Source organism: Ranitomeya imitator, chromosome 5 (assembly GCF_032444005.1).
Source record: "Ranitomeya imitator isolate aRanImi1 chromosome 5, aRanImi1.pri, whole genome shotgun sequence".
In the NCBI taxonomy this organism is placed as follows: domain Eukaryota; kingdom Metazoa; phylum Chordata; class Amphibia; order Anura; family Dendrobatidae; genus Ranitomeya; species Ranitomeya imitator.
Genome location: NC_091286.1, coordinates 184,526,090 through 184,538,147, shown reverse-complemented (window position 1 = coordinate 184,538,147; position 12,058 = coordinate 184,526,090). Strand labels below are relative to the sequence as shown.

General features: G+C 39.3%; 1 protein-coding gene across 5 annotated transcripts in view; it reads left to right on the top strand.

The window, feature by feature from the left end:
• Positions 1-12,058, top strand: part of TIAM2 (TIAM Rac1 associated GEF 2) — an 810,124-nt gene that overhangs the window by 674,782 nt on the left and 123,284 nt on the right. Inside the window, exon 1 of one of the 5 annotated variants that reach the window (XM_069769406.1) lies at positions 1,762-2,414. The exons of 3 other annotated variants lie outside the window; for them this stretch is intronic. In XM_069769406.1, coding sequence (XP_069625507.1) covers positions 2,382-2,414 — 33 coding nt within the window. In that variant the 5' untranslated portion in view covers positions 1,762-2,381. Of the gene's footprint in view, positions 1-1,761; positions 2,415-12,058 lie in introns of those variants that run through there. One more of the 5 variants, XM_069769405.1, reaches the window with a different exon arrangement.

The window sequence follows — 12,058 nt, the reverse complement described above, 5'->3', positions numbered from 1 at the left end:
AAGAATTATAATATTTACATCATAATAAGAAGCTCGCAAAGACCCCCCCCGCCCCCCAATCCCCTGAAATACTTTCATAAGAATTGGCACCAGAATGTCTCGATCTTTCCTATACATCTCTATGGGGAATCCATCTGGGCCGGCTGCCTTTCCAGAAGCCATATCTGTTATGGAAGCATTTATCTCATCCAGAGTAAAATCTGCATCTAAGAAAGCTTGTTGTGTGGGACTCAGTGTAGGAAACTCTATGTCTTATAAATAGTTTGGGCAATCCAAAGTATCAGAATCCCCCTTGGAGCTATATAACTCTTTATAATTATCATGAAAACGTTGAAGTATGTCGTCTGTCGAACTTACTATTGAATCGTCTGATTTCCGGATTTTAAGTATAGTGTTAGATGTATTATGTTGGCGTACCATAAAAGCTAAAAGTTTGCTAGACTGGTTACCCAGTTCAAAATACACCTGTTTAGTAAAAAACAGCTCACGTTTAGATTTAGTGTTAGCATATTTACTATATAATCTACAAGAATGTAACCACTCAGCTCTATTTTCACTTGTCTGATTAGCTATGTAAGCCGCCTCCGAGTCTTTCAGACGTCTCTCCATGTCATCATCTTCCTGTGAAGTCAAACGTTTGATATAAGAGATTGTAGAGGACAAACATCCTCTCAGATATGCTTTAAGAGCATCCCAGAAAATATTAATATTTTGTGGTTCTGGGTGGGATGCGATGAAACAGTCCAGTTGATCTATAGTCCTGTCGTTGGTACCTATTAGCTTCAGCCAAAATGGATTTAATTTCCAAGTCATGATATTTCTTGTCTGACCGAACCTAAGTTTAAGAATTACTGGGCTATGATCTGAAACGCCCCTATTCCCTTGTCTCACCTCCCCCACCCGCACCGCCAAATTACTAGATCCAAATATATAATCTAATCGGGATAAGTGCGTCTGACGGATGAAATAAATTCTCTTATACCGGGATGGTGTATCCTCCACAAATCTAACCAACCTGTACCTTCCATAAATATTGACAGTCGAGATGGAAGAGAGTTCATCCCTGGGGCCCTGCCATGTAGTCTTGAGTCTAGATCAAATTAAAGTCTCCCATGCACATGACATGTGCATCCGGATAATTTAAGGCGAAGCTCACCGCTTTTTTAATGATTGACATATTTGCTGGGGGGCTTATATATCCAAATTATAACGTAGTCATTTAAGTTCACCATTGCATGTACAAACACAAAGCGTCCTTCTGGGTCCCTCCGAACCTCTCTTTACAAATACTTTTTGAAGCAGAAGACACCAGGAAATCGTCAGTGGTGTTTTTTCTGAAGTGTATCTTTTGCATCTTGATTGATTCATTGGCAACTTTGACGGCTGCAACTTTTTTTTTTTAGCCAGATGACAGCTTTTGACTCCTGTAGCACATAACATAAGATAAAAAAGAAGGAAATATGCACAGCCAGTCATTTTGATGCTGCGCTGAACATGTTCTCTTTTTGGATTTTTTTTATTTTTTAGCGCTTTTTTGCTGTGGGTTCCAAGTAGAATTCACCTGAAAGGCGACTTGTGCACATACCCTAATGTCAGCAGAGGCTGAGGTGGGTAATTTTCCTTTATCTGATATAAATTACTTAAAAAACATTAACTCTTCACTGACATTTGTCAGTAATGGTTATATGTTGTAATAGCAACAGAGTCCTAAAAATGAACTCGTTCTAAATATGTTGTTATCCTATGTCTAAAATTGTAGATGAAATTTAGTCTTGTTGGATTGAGCAGCAACTGTATCTCAGCCGTCGACAGCTCTGCAATTTAACGAAACAGTGAATAATAGGGTAGCGTTCTGCTGTAGGTGCCCATTACTGTCAAAGTTCTCTTTCCAGATAATTTATTTTAACCAAGTGTGTTGCTAGCACAATTCAGAGCTGAAACGACAGCGACATTTCTGCATATGTGAGAGCTATTCAGTTTGGTAACTCTCTGATAATAATGAACACTATTATCGAATGTTCCTCTACTAGGAAAAAAGGGAACATTTTGGTTCATGTTGTTCTGGAACTGCACACATTACTGCTAATCAAAACCTTTCAATGTTATGTGACATTAAATTATGCTTGGCAATTACGCAGAATACTTTTCTCCAGTAAATATTAGCTGGCTGCGAGCGATCAGGCCATTTGTATCATAAGATACTAGTGTTCCACAGGCAAGGCTGCGATGAAAAGAATGGGGGGGTGTCAGGAGCTCTTCCATTCACTAGAGGTTGGTGGCGCTAGGCAAAGCTGCCAGTTGGGATGATTTCCGAGCACTGAGAGAGCATTGCTCATTTCCCCATAGGCAACAGCTGTATACCTGATCACTTATTTGTATCCATGGATTCCGACTTGGTTTTCCTGATATATCAAGTAAGTGACAATTAGCCAAATAATCTGCAGAAAATATTTGAGTTTAGATGATTTTTGTGCATAAGATTTACATCTCTCATCATTGTATATTGTATGCTTGTATGTATATTTATTATATACATACATATGGCTCTTGTGTAGATCTATAAAATGTGCATCAGTTTATTTTACAATTTTCATGCGTTAATGTAGATTTAATTTATAGAAATCTTCCAGTGATTCCTTTTTAATCATTGTTATCAAATTCTTCTTCTGTTATGTTAATCTTCTTTAGATGTAGCAGAAAATAATTCTTTAATGTAAGCCTTCTTCACTCTGAAGATTGTGGTTTCTCTTTGCTTGTTATGATTATTTTATGCCATTTTTGAGTGAGGCTTGAACTAAAAAAATGTAATCTTTTGCTGTAAAATGCAGATTTAGGTATGGTATAATGTCGTTCATAGAGAAGTCATTGCAAATTCTTTGAGATATTTACTTCTAGGAGTTGTCTGTAAAACTAATTGGTTGTATGACCGAGGATTTTACACTAAATCAGAAGAAAAGAGTTAACTATGAGTTGTTAGGGGCAACCATCCCTTTTAGCTTATTATTAAAGACGAATGTATGGAAAGCAGGGGGTCCGAGTCAGTGCTTTAGCATTGTAATATAAATTGTAACGCTTAAATAAAAGGTCAAGTATCGTCCGTACTTTACCTGCATTATGTGAAGTTAAGAACAAGGAAAATGAGATTATATATTATACATTCACACATTTATTTTATTTTTTTACTTACACTCTGCTTCAGTACTTAATTAAATTATATGAGCAATTATTAAGAAATCCTGTATACAGTATCTCTATCTTCATTTTGGAATTAATCCAATGCCAAGACTGTATGTTGGCATCACAAAAACTGCAATTGTTTATCAGCAAACTCACAAATATACAGAGAAAACAGAGAAGTCTATTTTTTCAAATTTGAATAGATTTCTATTTTTCTTTATACAAGACTGACAGGGTGCAAAATTATTTTATGGCATTTTTAGTGACTTTGAGACTTATCCAATATACAGTGATTCATTTTCCCATTGTTGACATTGGAAATCATGGCAAAGCATGGAAAGTCTACTTCTAAAGCAGATAGATGAAGCTGCAACCCATAATGAGGTCCTGGTTATGGGGGACTTTAACTACCCGGATATTAACTGGGAAACAGAAACCTGTGAAACCCATAAAGGCAACAGGTTTCTGCTAATAACCAAGAAAAATTATCTTTCACAATTGGTGCAGAATCCAACCAGAGGAGCAGCACTTTTAGACCTAATACTATCTAATAGACCTGACAGAATAACAAATCTGCAGGTGGTTGGGCATTTAGGAAATAGCGACCACAATATTGTGCAGTTTCACCTGTCTTTCACTAGGGGGACTTGTCAGGGAGTCACAAAAACATTGAACTTTAGGAAGGCAAAGTTTGAACAGCTTAGAGATGCCCTTAATCTGGTAGACTGGGACAATATCCTCAGAAATGAGAATACAGATAATAAATGGGAAATGTTTAAGAACATCCTAAATAGGCAGTGTAAGCGGTTTATACCTTGTGGGAATAAAAGGACTAGAAATAGGAAAAACCCAATGTGGCTAAACAAAGAAGTAAGACAGGCAATTAACAGTAAAAAGAAAGCATTTGCACTACTAAAGCAGGATGGCACCATTGAAGCTCTAAAAAACTATAGGGAGAAAAATACTTTATCTAAAAAACTAATTAAAGCTGCCAAAAAGGAAACAGAGAAGCACATTGCTAAGGAGAGTAAAACTAATCCCAAACTGTTCTTCAACTATATCAATAGTAAAAGAATAAAAACTGAAAATGTAGGCCCCTTAAAAAATAGTGAGGAAAGAATGGTTGTAGATGACGAGGAAAAAGCTAACATATTAAACACCTTCTTCTCCACGGTATTCACGGTGGAAAATGAAATGCTAGGTGAAATCCCAAGAAACAATGAAAACCCTATATTAAGGGTCACCAATCTAACCCAAGAAGAGGTGCGAAACCGGCTAAATAAGATTAAAATAGATAAATCTCCGGGTCCGGATGGCATACACCCACGAGTACTAAGAGAACTAAGTAATGTAATAGATAAACCATTATTTCTTATTTTTAGTGACTCTATAGCGACAGGGTCTGTTCCGCAGGACTGGCGCATAGCAAATGTGGTGCCAATATTCAAAAAGGGCTCTAAAAGTGAACCTGGAAATTATAGGCCAGTAAGTCTAACCTCTATTGTTGGTAAAATATTTGAAGGGTTTCTGAGGGATGTTATTCTGGATTATCTCAATGAGAATAACTGTTTAACTCCATATCAGCATGGGTTTATGAGAAATCGCTCCTGTCAAACCAATCTAATCAGTTTTTATGAAGAGGTAAGCTATAGACTGGACCACGGTGAGTCATTGGACGTGGTATATCTCGATTTTTCCAAAGCGTTTGATACCGTGCCGCACAAGAGGTTAGTACACAAAATGAGAATGCTTGGTCTGGGGGAAAATGTGTGTAAATGGGTTAGTAACTGGCTTAGTGATAGAAAGCAGAGGGTGGTTATAAATGGTATAGTCTCTAACTGGGTCGCTGTGACCAGTGGGGTACCGCAGGGGTCAGTATTGGGACCTGTTCTCTTCAACATATTCATTAATGATCTGGTAGAAGGTTTACACAGTAAAATATCGATATTTGCAGATGATACAAAACTATGTAAAGCAGTTAATACAAGAGAAGATAGTATTCTGCTACAGATGGATCTGGATAAGTTGGAAACTTGGGCTGAAAGGTGGCAGATGAGGTTTAACAAAGATAAATGTAAGGTTATACACATGGGAAGAGGGAATCAATATCACCATTACACACTGAACGGGAAACCACTGGGTAAATCTGACAGGGAGAAGGACTTGGGGATCCTAGTTAATGATAAACTTACCTGGAGCAGCCAGTGCCAGGCAGCAGCTGCCAAGGCAAACAGGATCATGGGGTGCATTAAAAGAGGTCTGGATACACATGATGAGAGCATTATACTGCCTCTGTACAAATCCCTAGTTAGACCGCACATGGAGTACTGTGTCTAGTTTTGGGCACCGGTGCTCAGGAAGGATATAATGGAACTAGAGAGAGTACAAAGGAGGGCAACAAAATTAATAAAGGGGATGGGAGAACTACAATACCCAGATAGATTAGCGAAATTAGGATTATTTAGTCTAGAAAAAAGACGACTGAGGGGCGATCTAATAACCATGTATAAGTATATAAGGGGACAATACAAATATCTCGCTGAGGATCTGTTTATACCAAGGAAGGTGACGGGCACAAGGGGGCATTCTTTGCGTCTGGAGGAGAGAAGGTTTTTCCACCAACATAGAAGAGGATTCTTTACTGTTAGGGCAGTGAGAATCTGGAATTGCTTGCCTGAGGAGGTGGTGATGGCGAACTCAGTCGAGGGGTTCAAGAGAGGCCTGGATGTCTTCCTGGAGCAGAACAATATTGTATCATACAATTATTAGGTTCTGTAGAAGGACGTAGATCTGGGTATTTATTATGATGGAATATAGGCTGAACTGGATGGACAAATGTCTTTTTTCGGCCTTACTAACTATGTTACTATGTTACTATGTTTTGTTGGCTCGTGACGGTTGGCTCTAATTGGCTGTCTAATCGCACTGTCTACTAGGGTAGTCTTATGTTTCTGCTGCTTGACAGGTATGACACTGAACAAATGTGGAGCCCTGCTTAATAATGACGGCCAGTATTGATATATCCTTTAATTATGTCAGGTTTTCTCCTGGGAAAAATTGTTCCAGATGATGTTTACAGCAAAGATATGTTGAGTTTATTGCCATATTTATATTTTGTCCCATGAATCTTTATTCTAATAGAATATAGCTATCACCACACTTTGGGCAAGTAAACTCTGTTAGCATTGGTCACTGTTCCTCTGAGCTTATTCACCTCCTGAGCAGGACAGTTTGGCCACTGCTCAATATCCCATTAAAAGCCGGTGATCTGTTCATTAGTGTAAGAGCAATAAGGGTGTGATTTAAAAAACAAAAAAAGACTTCTGACTATGAAGTGCAACAGCAGACTTGATGAGGCATATGGTGCTACAATTTTATTCTAATTTGCCGATTGACAGTAAGTAACTCTACATAGTTCACATTAGTCCTAAGTACCTCCCATTAATAAGCAAAGATGCCCCACATTTATAGTAAGTATTCCTATGTGTTATACATTAGTATCCCCAACAGGCATTATTACACTGGTCTACAAAAAAAAAAAAATCTGGCATGGACTTTTAGAACAGTTTTAGACTAATTTGAGGGTGCTGAATTCAAATCTGATCTTATAATTTCTCTATCACATCACATTTTTGCTCTATAGGTATATAACCCATTTTCATGAATTCCATTTTAAATATAAGTAGTGTATGAAAAGTGTCGGTTTATACGGTTCACTAAGGTAAATTTAGTTTTCATTTAGTCTCCCAATAAATGTGAGAATATCTTTGTTTTCTTTGAACATGCATAATTCCCATTTGTTATGATAACACCCTTGTTTTCTGTGCTACTGGACAGTAGAGCTACAGCAGAGCATTGGGTGAAAACTGAATGGCCTCAGCGACAGTTTGGCATCTGGCGATAAGAATGTCATCCATGATCCTCTAGTGGATAGGAAGGACATTGTCTTTCCTCCCTTACACATAAAACTTGGATTGATGAAGCAGTTTGTCAAAGTTCTCAATCACAGTGGAAAATGCTTTAACTATATATTTCAACTTTTCCTGGTCTTAGTGAAGAGAAGAAAAAGGCTGGAATATTTGAAGGACCTCAAATAAGAACACTTATGAGAGACCCAAATTTTATCACATCAATGAATGAGACAGAAGAAAGAGCTTGGAATGCATTTTGTAATGTGGTGCAGAATTTTCTAGGGAATAAGAAAGCAGACAACTATGAAGAGATTGTGGAAGAGCTACTAATGAGTCTGCGAAATCTTGGATGTAGAATGAGTATCAAGATTCACTATTTACACAGCCATTTGGACTTTTTTCCAGAGAACTTTGGGGATGTGAGTGAGGGACAAGGGGAGTGTTTTCATCAGGACATTAAAACAATGAAAGAATAGTATCAAGGCTGGTGGGACTCACATATGATGGCTGACTATTGCTGGAGCTTGATGAGACAACCCAGAAGCTGTACATCACAGATCAGCCAAGAAAAGAAAGTTCAAATAACTGCCATTGGACCCCCTCCATTTCCCATTGGTACCCTATCCTGAGGATAGGTATCTAAGTAATGAAAACTGATTTGAAGGGATTGTGAACTAAATGGTCAACCCCCTTTCAAAAACCATAGCTGCACCATGTAAAATAGCAGCTATTCTTGCCATGTAGGTGCCGTTCCATCGATATTTGCACCTGCTTTCCAGTGGTTTGAGTGACTGTCAGAAAGCAGCAGCAAGTCTCAGTTTTGTCTGAAGAAAATGAGAGGGAAGTGGCAGCTGATTTGCTGCGAGGCGTGCATGGCATAACTGGAAGAGCTGATTTGGCCGCAAAGAATGTTCTTAACGGATGTCGCCTGCACTGTGTATCGCCAAAGCCAGCACCCTCTAATCTCAAGTATTCCCCCCCATCTAATTCCCAGGTTTTGTCCAACACAAAATCATCATAATTTTTATCATAATTTATGATTTGATTGACCGGTGCCTCCACAAGTGAAATTGTCAGTGCTCCTTGCCCCTCCACATGATTCCCATCCTGTATTTTGCCCTGGCTTAAAGTGCTGCTACCACTGACAGTGTCCCTACCACCATGGGTTGCAGAACCAGCAGCACAGATTCACACATTAGTATTAGAATCATGCTGTCCATCTCTTCCAGCACCATGTATTCCAAGAATAAAGGCTGACTGTTCAAGTCAGCCAAAATATTAAGCAGAAGACCTTTTTCTGGTGAAGTATGTTCCTTAGCCCACAGAGTGCAGTGGGTGACAGCACTTTGAGGCAGAATAGAAATGGGTGTCATTAATAAATTGGATATTTTGCCCTTCCAGACATTAATGGTTTTTGCAGCAGAGGAGGTGGACTGAGCAGATCACAGTACTGGAGCTGATGTCCCAGTCAGAAGCTACATCATCTTGATGTGATTGAGATGTGCTATGGGACCTATACTGCATTGAACCCTGTACTTCCTCCCCATTAATGCACTTGCCAGAGTTTGTAAAGAAGGCCAAATGTGACTTGTGTTTGATACTTCTACTGCTGGGACAGTTACTGCCAGCATTACCGATGGTAACATAGTAACATAGTAACATAGTTAGTAAGGCCGAAAAAAGACATTTGTCCATCCAGTTCAGCCTATATTCCATTATAATAAATACCCAGATCTACGTCCTTCTATATAGAACCTAATAATTGTATGATACAATATTGTTCTGCTCCAGGAAGACATCCAGGCCTCTCTTGAACCCCTCGACTGAGTTCGCCATCACCACCTCCTCAGGCAAGCAATTCCAGATTCTCACTGCCCTAACAGTAAAGAATCCTCTTCTATGTTGGTGGAAAAACCTTCTCTCCTCCAGACGCAAAGAATGCCCCCTTGTGCCCGTCACCTTCCTTGGTATAAACAGATCCTCAGCGAGATATTTGTATTGTCCCCTTATATACTTATACATGGTTATTAGATCGCCCCTCAGTCGTCTTTTTTCTAGACTAAATAATCCTAATTTCGCTAATCTATCTGGGTATTGTAGTTCTCCCATCCCCTTTATTAATTTTGTTGCCCTCCTTTGTACTCTCTCTAGTTCCATTATATCCTTCCTGAGCACCGGTGCCCAAAACTGGACACAGTACTCCATGTGCGGTCTAACTAGGGATTTGTACAGAGGCAGTATAATGCTCTCATCATGTGTATCCAGACCTCTTTTAATGCACCCCATGATCCTGTTTGCCTTGGCAGCTGCTGCCTGGCACTGGCTGCTCCAGGTAAGTTTATCATTAACTAGGATCCCCAAGTCCTTCTCCCTGTCAGATTTACCCAGTGGTTTTCCGTTCAGTGTGTAATGGTGATATTGATTCCCTCTTCCCATGTGTATAACCTTACATTTATCATTGTTAAACCTCATCTGCCACCTTTCAGCCCAAGTTTCCAACTTATCCAGATCCATCTGTAGCAGAATACTATCTTCTCTTGTATTAACTGCTTTACATAGTTTTGTATCATCTGCAAATATCGATATTTTACTGTGTAAACCTTCTACCAGATCATTAATGAATATGTTGAAGAGAACAGGTCCCAATACTGACCCCTGCGGTACCCCACTGGTCACAGCGACCCAGTTAGAGACTATACCATTTATAACCACCCTCTGCTTTCTATCACTAAGCCAGTTACTAACCCATTTACACACATTTTCCCCCAGACCAAGCATTCTCATTTTGTGTACCAACCTCTTGTGCGGCACGGTATCAAACGCTTTGGAAAAATCGAGATATACCACGTCCAATGACTCACCGTGGTCCAGCCTATAGCTTACCTCTTCATAAAAACTGATTAGATTGGTTTGACAGGAGCGATTTCTCATAAACCCATGCTGATATGGAGTTAAACAGTTATTCTCATTGAGATAATCCAGAATAACATCCCTCAGAAACCCTTCAAATATTTTACCAACAATAGAGGTTAGACTTACTGGCCTATAATTTCCAGGTTCACTTTTAGAGCCCTTTTTGAATATTGGCACCACATTTGCTATGCGCCAGTCCTGCGGAACAGACCCTGTCGCTATAGAGTCACTAAAAATAAGAAATAATGGTTTATCTATTACATTACTTAGTTCTCTTAGTACTCGTGGGTGTATGCCATCCGGACCCGGAGATTTATCTATTTTAATCTTATTTAGCCGGTTTCGCACCTCTTCTTGGGTTAGATTGGTGACCCTTAATATAGGGTTTTCATTGTTTCTTGGGATTTCACCTAGCATTTCATTTTCCACTGTGAATACCGTGGAGAAGAAGGTGTTTAATATGTTAGCTTTTTCCTCGTCATCTACAACCATTCTTTCCTCACTATTTTTTAAGGGGCCTACATTTTCAGTTTTTATTCTTTTACTATTGATATAGTTGAAGAACAGTTTGGGATTAGTTTTACTCTCCTTAGCAATGTGCTTCTCTGTTTCCTTTTTGGCAGCTTTAATTAGTTTTTTAGATAAAGTATTTTTCTCCCTATAGTTTTTTAGAGCTTCAATGGTGCCATCCTGCTTTAGTAGTGCAAATGCTTTCTTTTTACTGTTAATTGCCTGTCTTACTTCTTTGTTTAGCCACATTGGGTTTTTCCTATTTCTAGTCCTTTTATTCCCACAAGGTATAAACCGCTTACACTGCCTATTTAGGATGTTCTTAAACATTTCCCATTTATTATCTGTATTCTCATTTCTGAGGATATTGTCCCAGTCTACCAGATTAAGGGCATCTCTAAGCTGTTCAAACTTTGCCTTCCTAAAGTTCAATGTTTTTGTGACTCCCTGACAAGTCCCCCTAGTGAAAGACAGGTGAAACTGCACAATATTGTGGTCGCTATTTCCTAAATGCCCAACCACCTGCAGATTTGTTATTCTGTCAGGTCTATTAGATAGTATTAGGTCTAAAAGTGCTGCTCCTCTGGTTGGATTCTGCACCAATTGTGAAAGATAATTTGTCTTGGTTATTAGCAGAAACCTGTTGCCTTTATGGGTTTCACAGGTTTCTGTTTCCCAGTTAATATCCGGGTAGTTAAAGTCCCCCATAACCAGGACCTCATTATGGGTTGCAGCTTCATCTATCTGCTTTAGAAGTAGACTTTCCATGGTTTCTGTTATATTTGGGGGTTTGTAACAGACCCCAATGAGAATTTTGTTACCATTTTTCCCTCCATGAATTTCAACCCATATGGACTCGACATCCTCATTCCCTTCGCTAATATCCTCCCTTAAAGTGGACTTTAGACAAGACTTTACATAGAGACAAACCCCTCCTCCTCTCCGATTTTTACGATCCTTTCTAAACAGACTGTAACCCTGTAAGTTAACTGCCCAGTCATAGCTTTCATCTAACCATGTCTCGGTTATTCCCACTATGTCAAAGTTACCTGTAGATATTTCTGCTTCTAGTTCTTCCATCTTGTTTGTCAGGCTTCTGGCGTTTGCGAGCATGCAGTTCAGAGGATTTTGTTTTGTTCCAATCTCCTCACTGTGGATTGTTTTAGAAATGTTCTTACCTCCCTTCTGAGTATGTTTTCCTGGGTCGTCTTTGTTCGAGTCTAATGTTTTTCTTCCCGTCCCCTCTTCTTCTAGTTTAACGCCCTCCTGATGAGTGTAGCGAGTCTTCTGGCGAATGTGTGTTTCCCAGGTTTGTTGAGGTGTAGTCCGTCTCTGGCGAGGAGTCCATCGTACAAGTAATTCACACCGTGGTCCAGGAATCCGAATCCTTGTTGTCTGCACCATCGTCTTAGCCAGTTGTTTGCATCAAGGATCCTGTTCCATCTCCTGGTGCCATGCCCGTCTACTGGAAGGATAGAAGAAAAAACTACCTGTGCATCCAGTTCCTTTACTTTCTTCCCCAACTCTTCAAAGTCCTTGCAGATTGT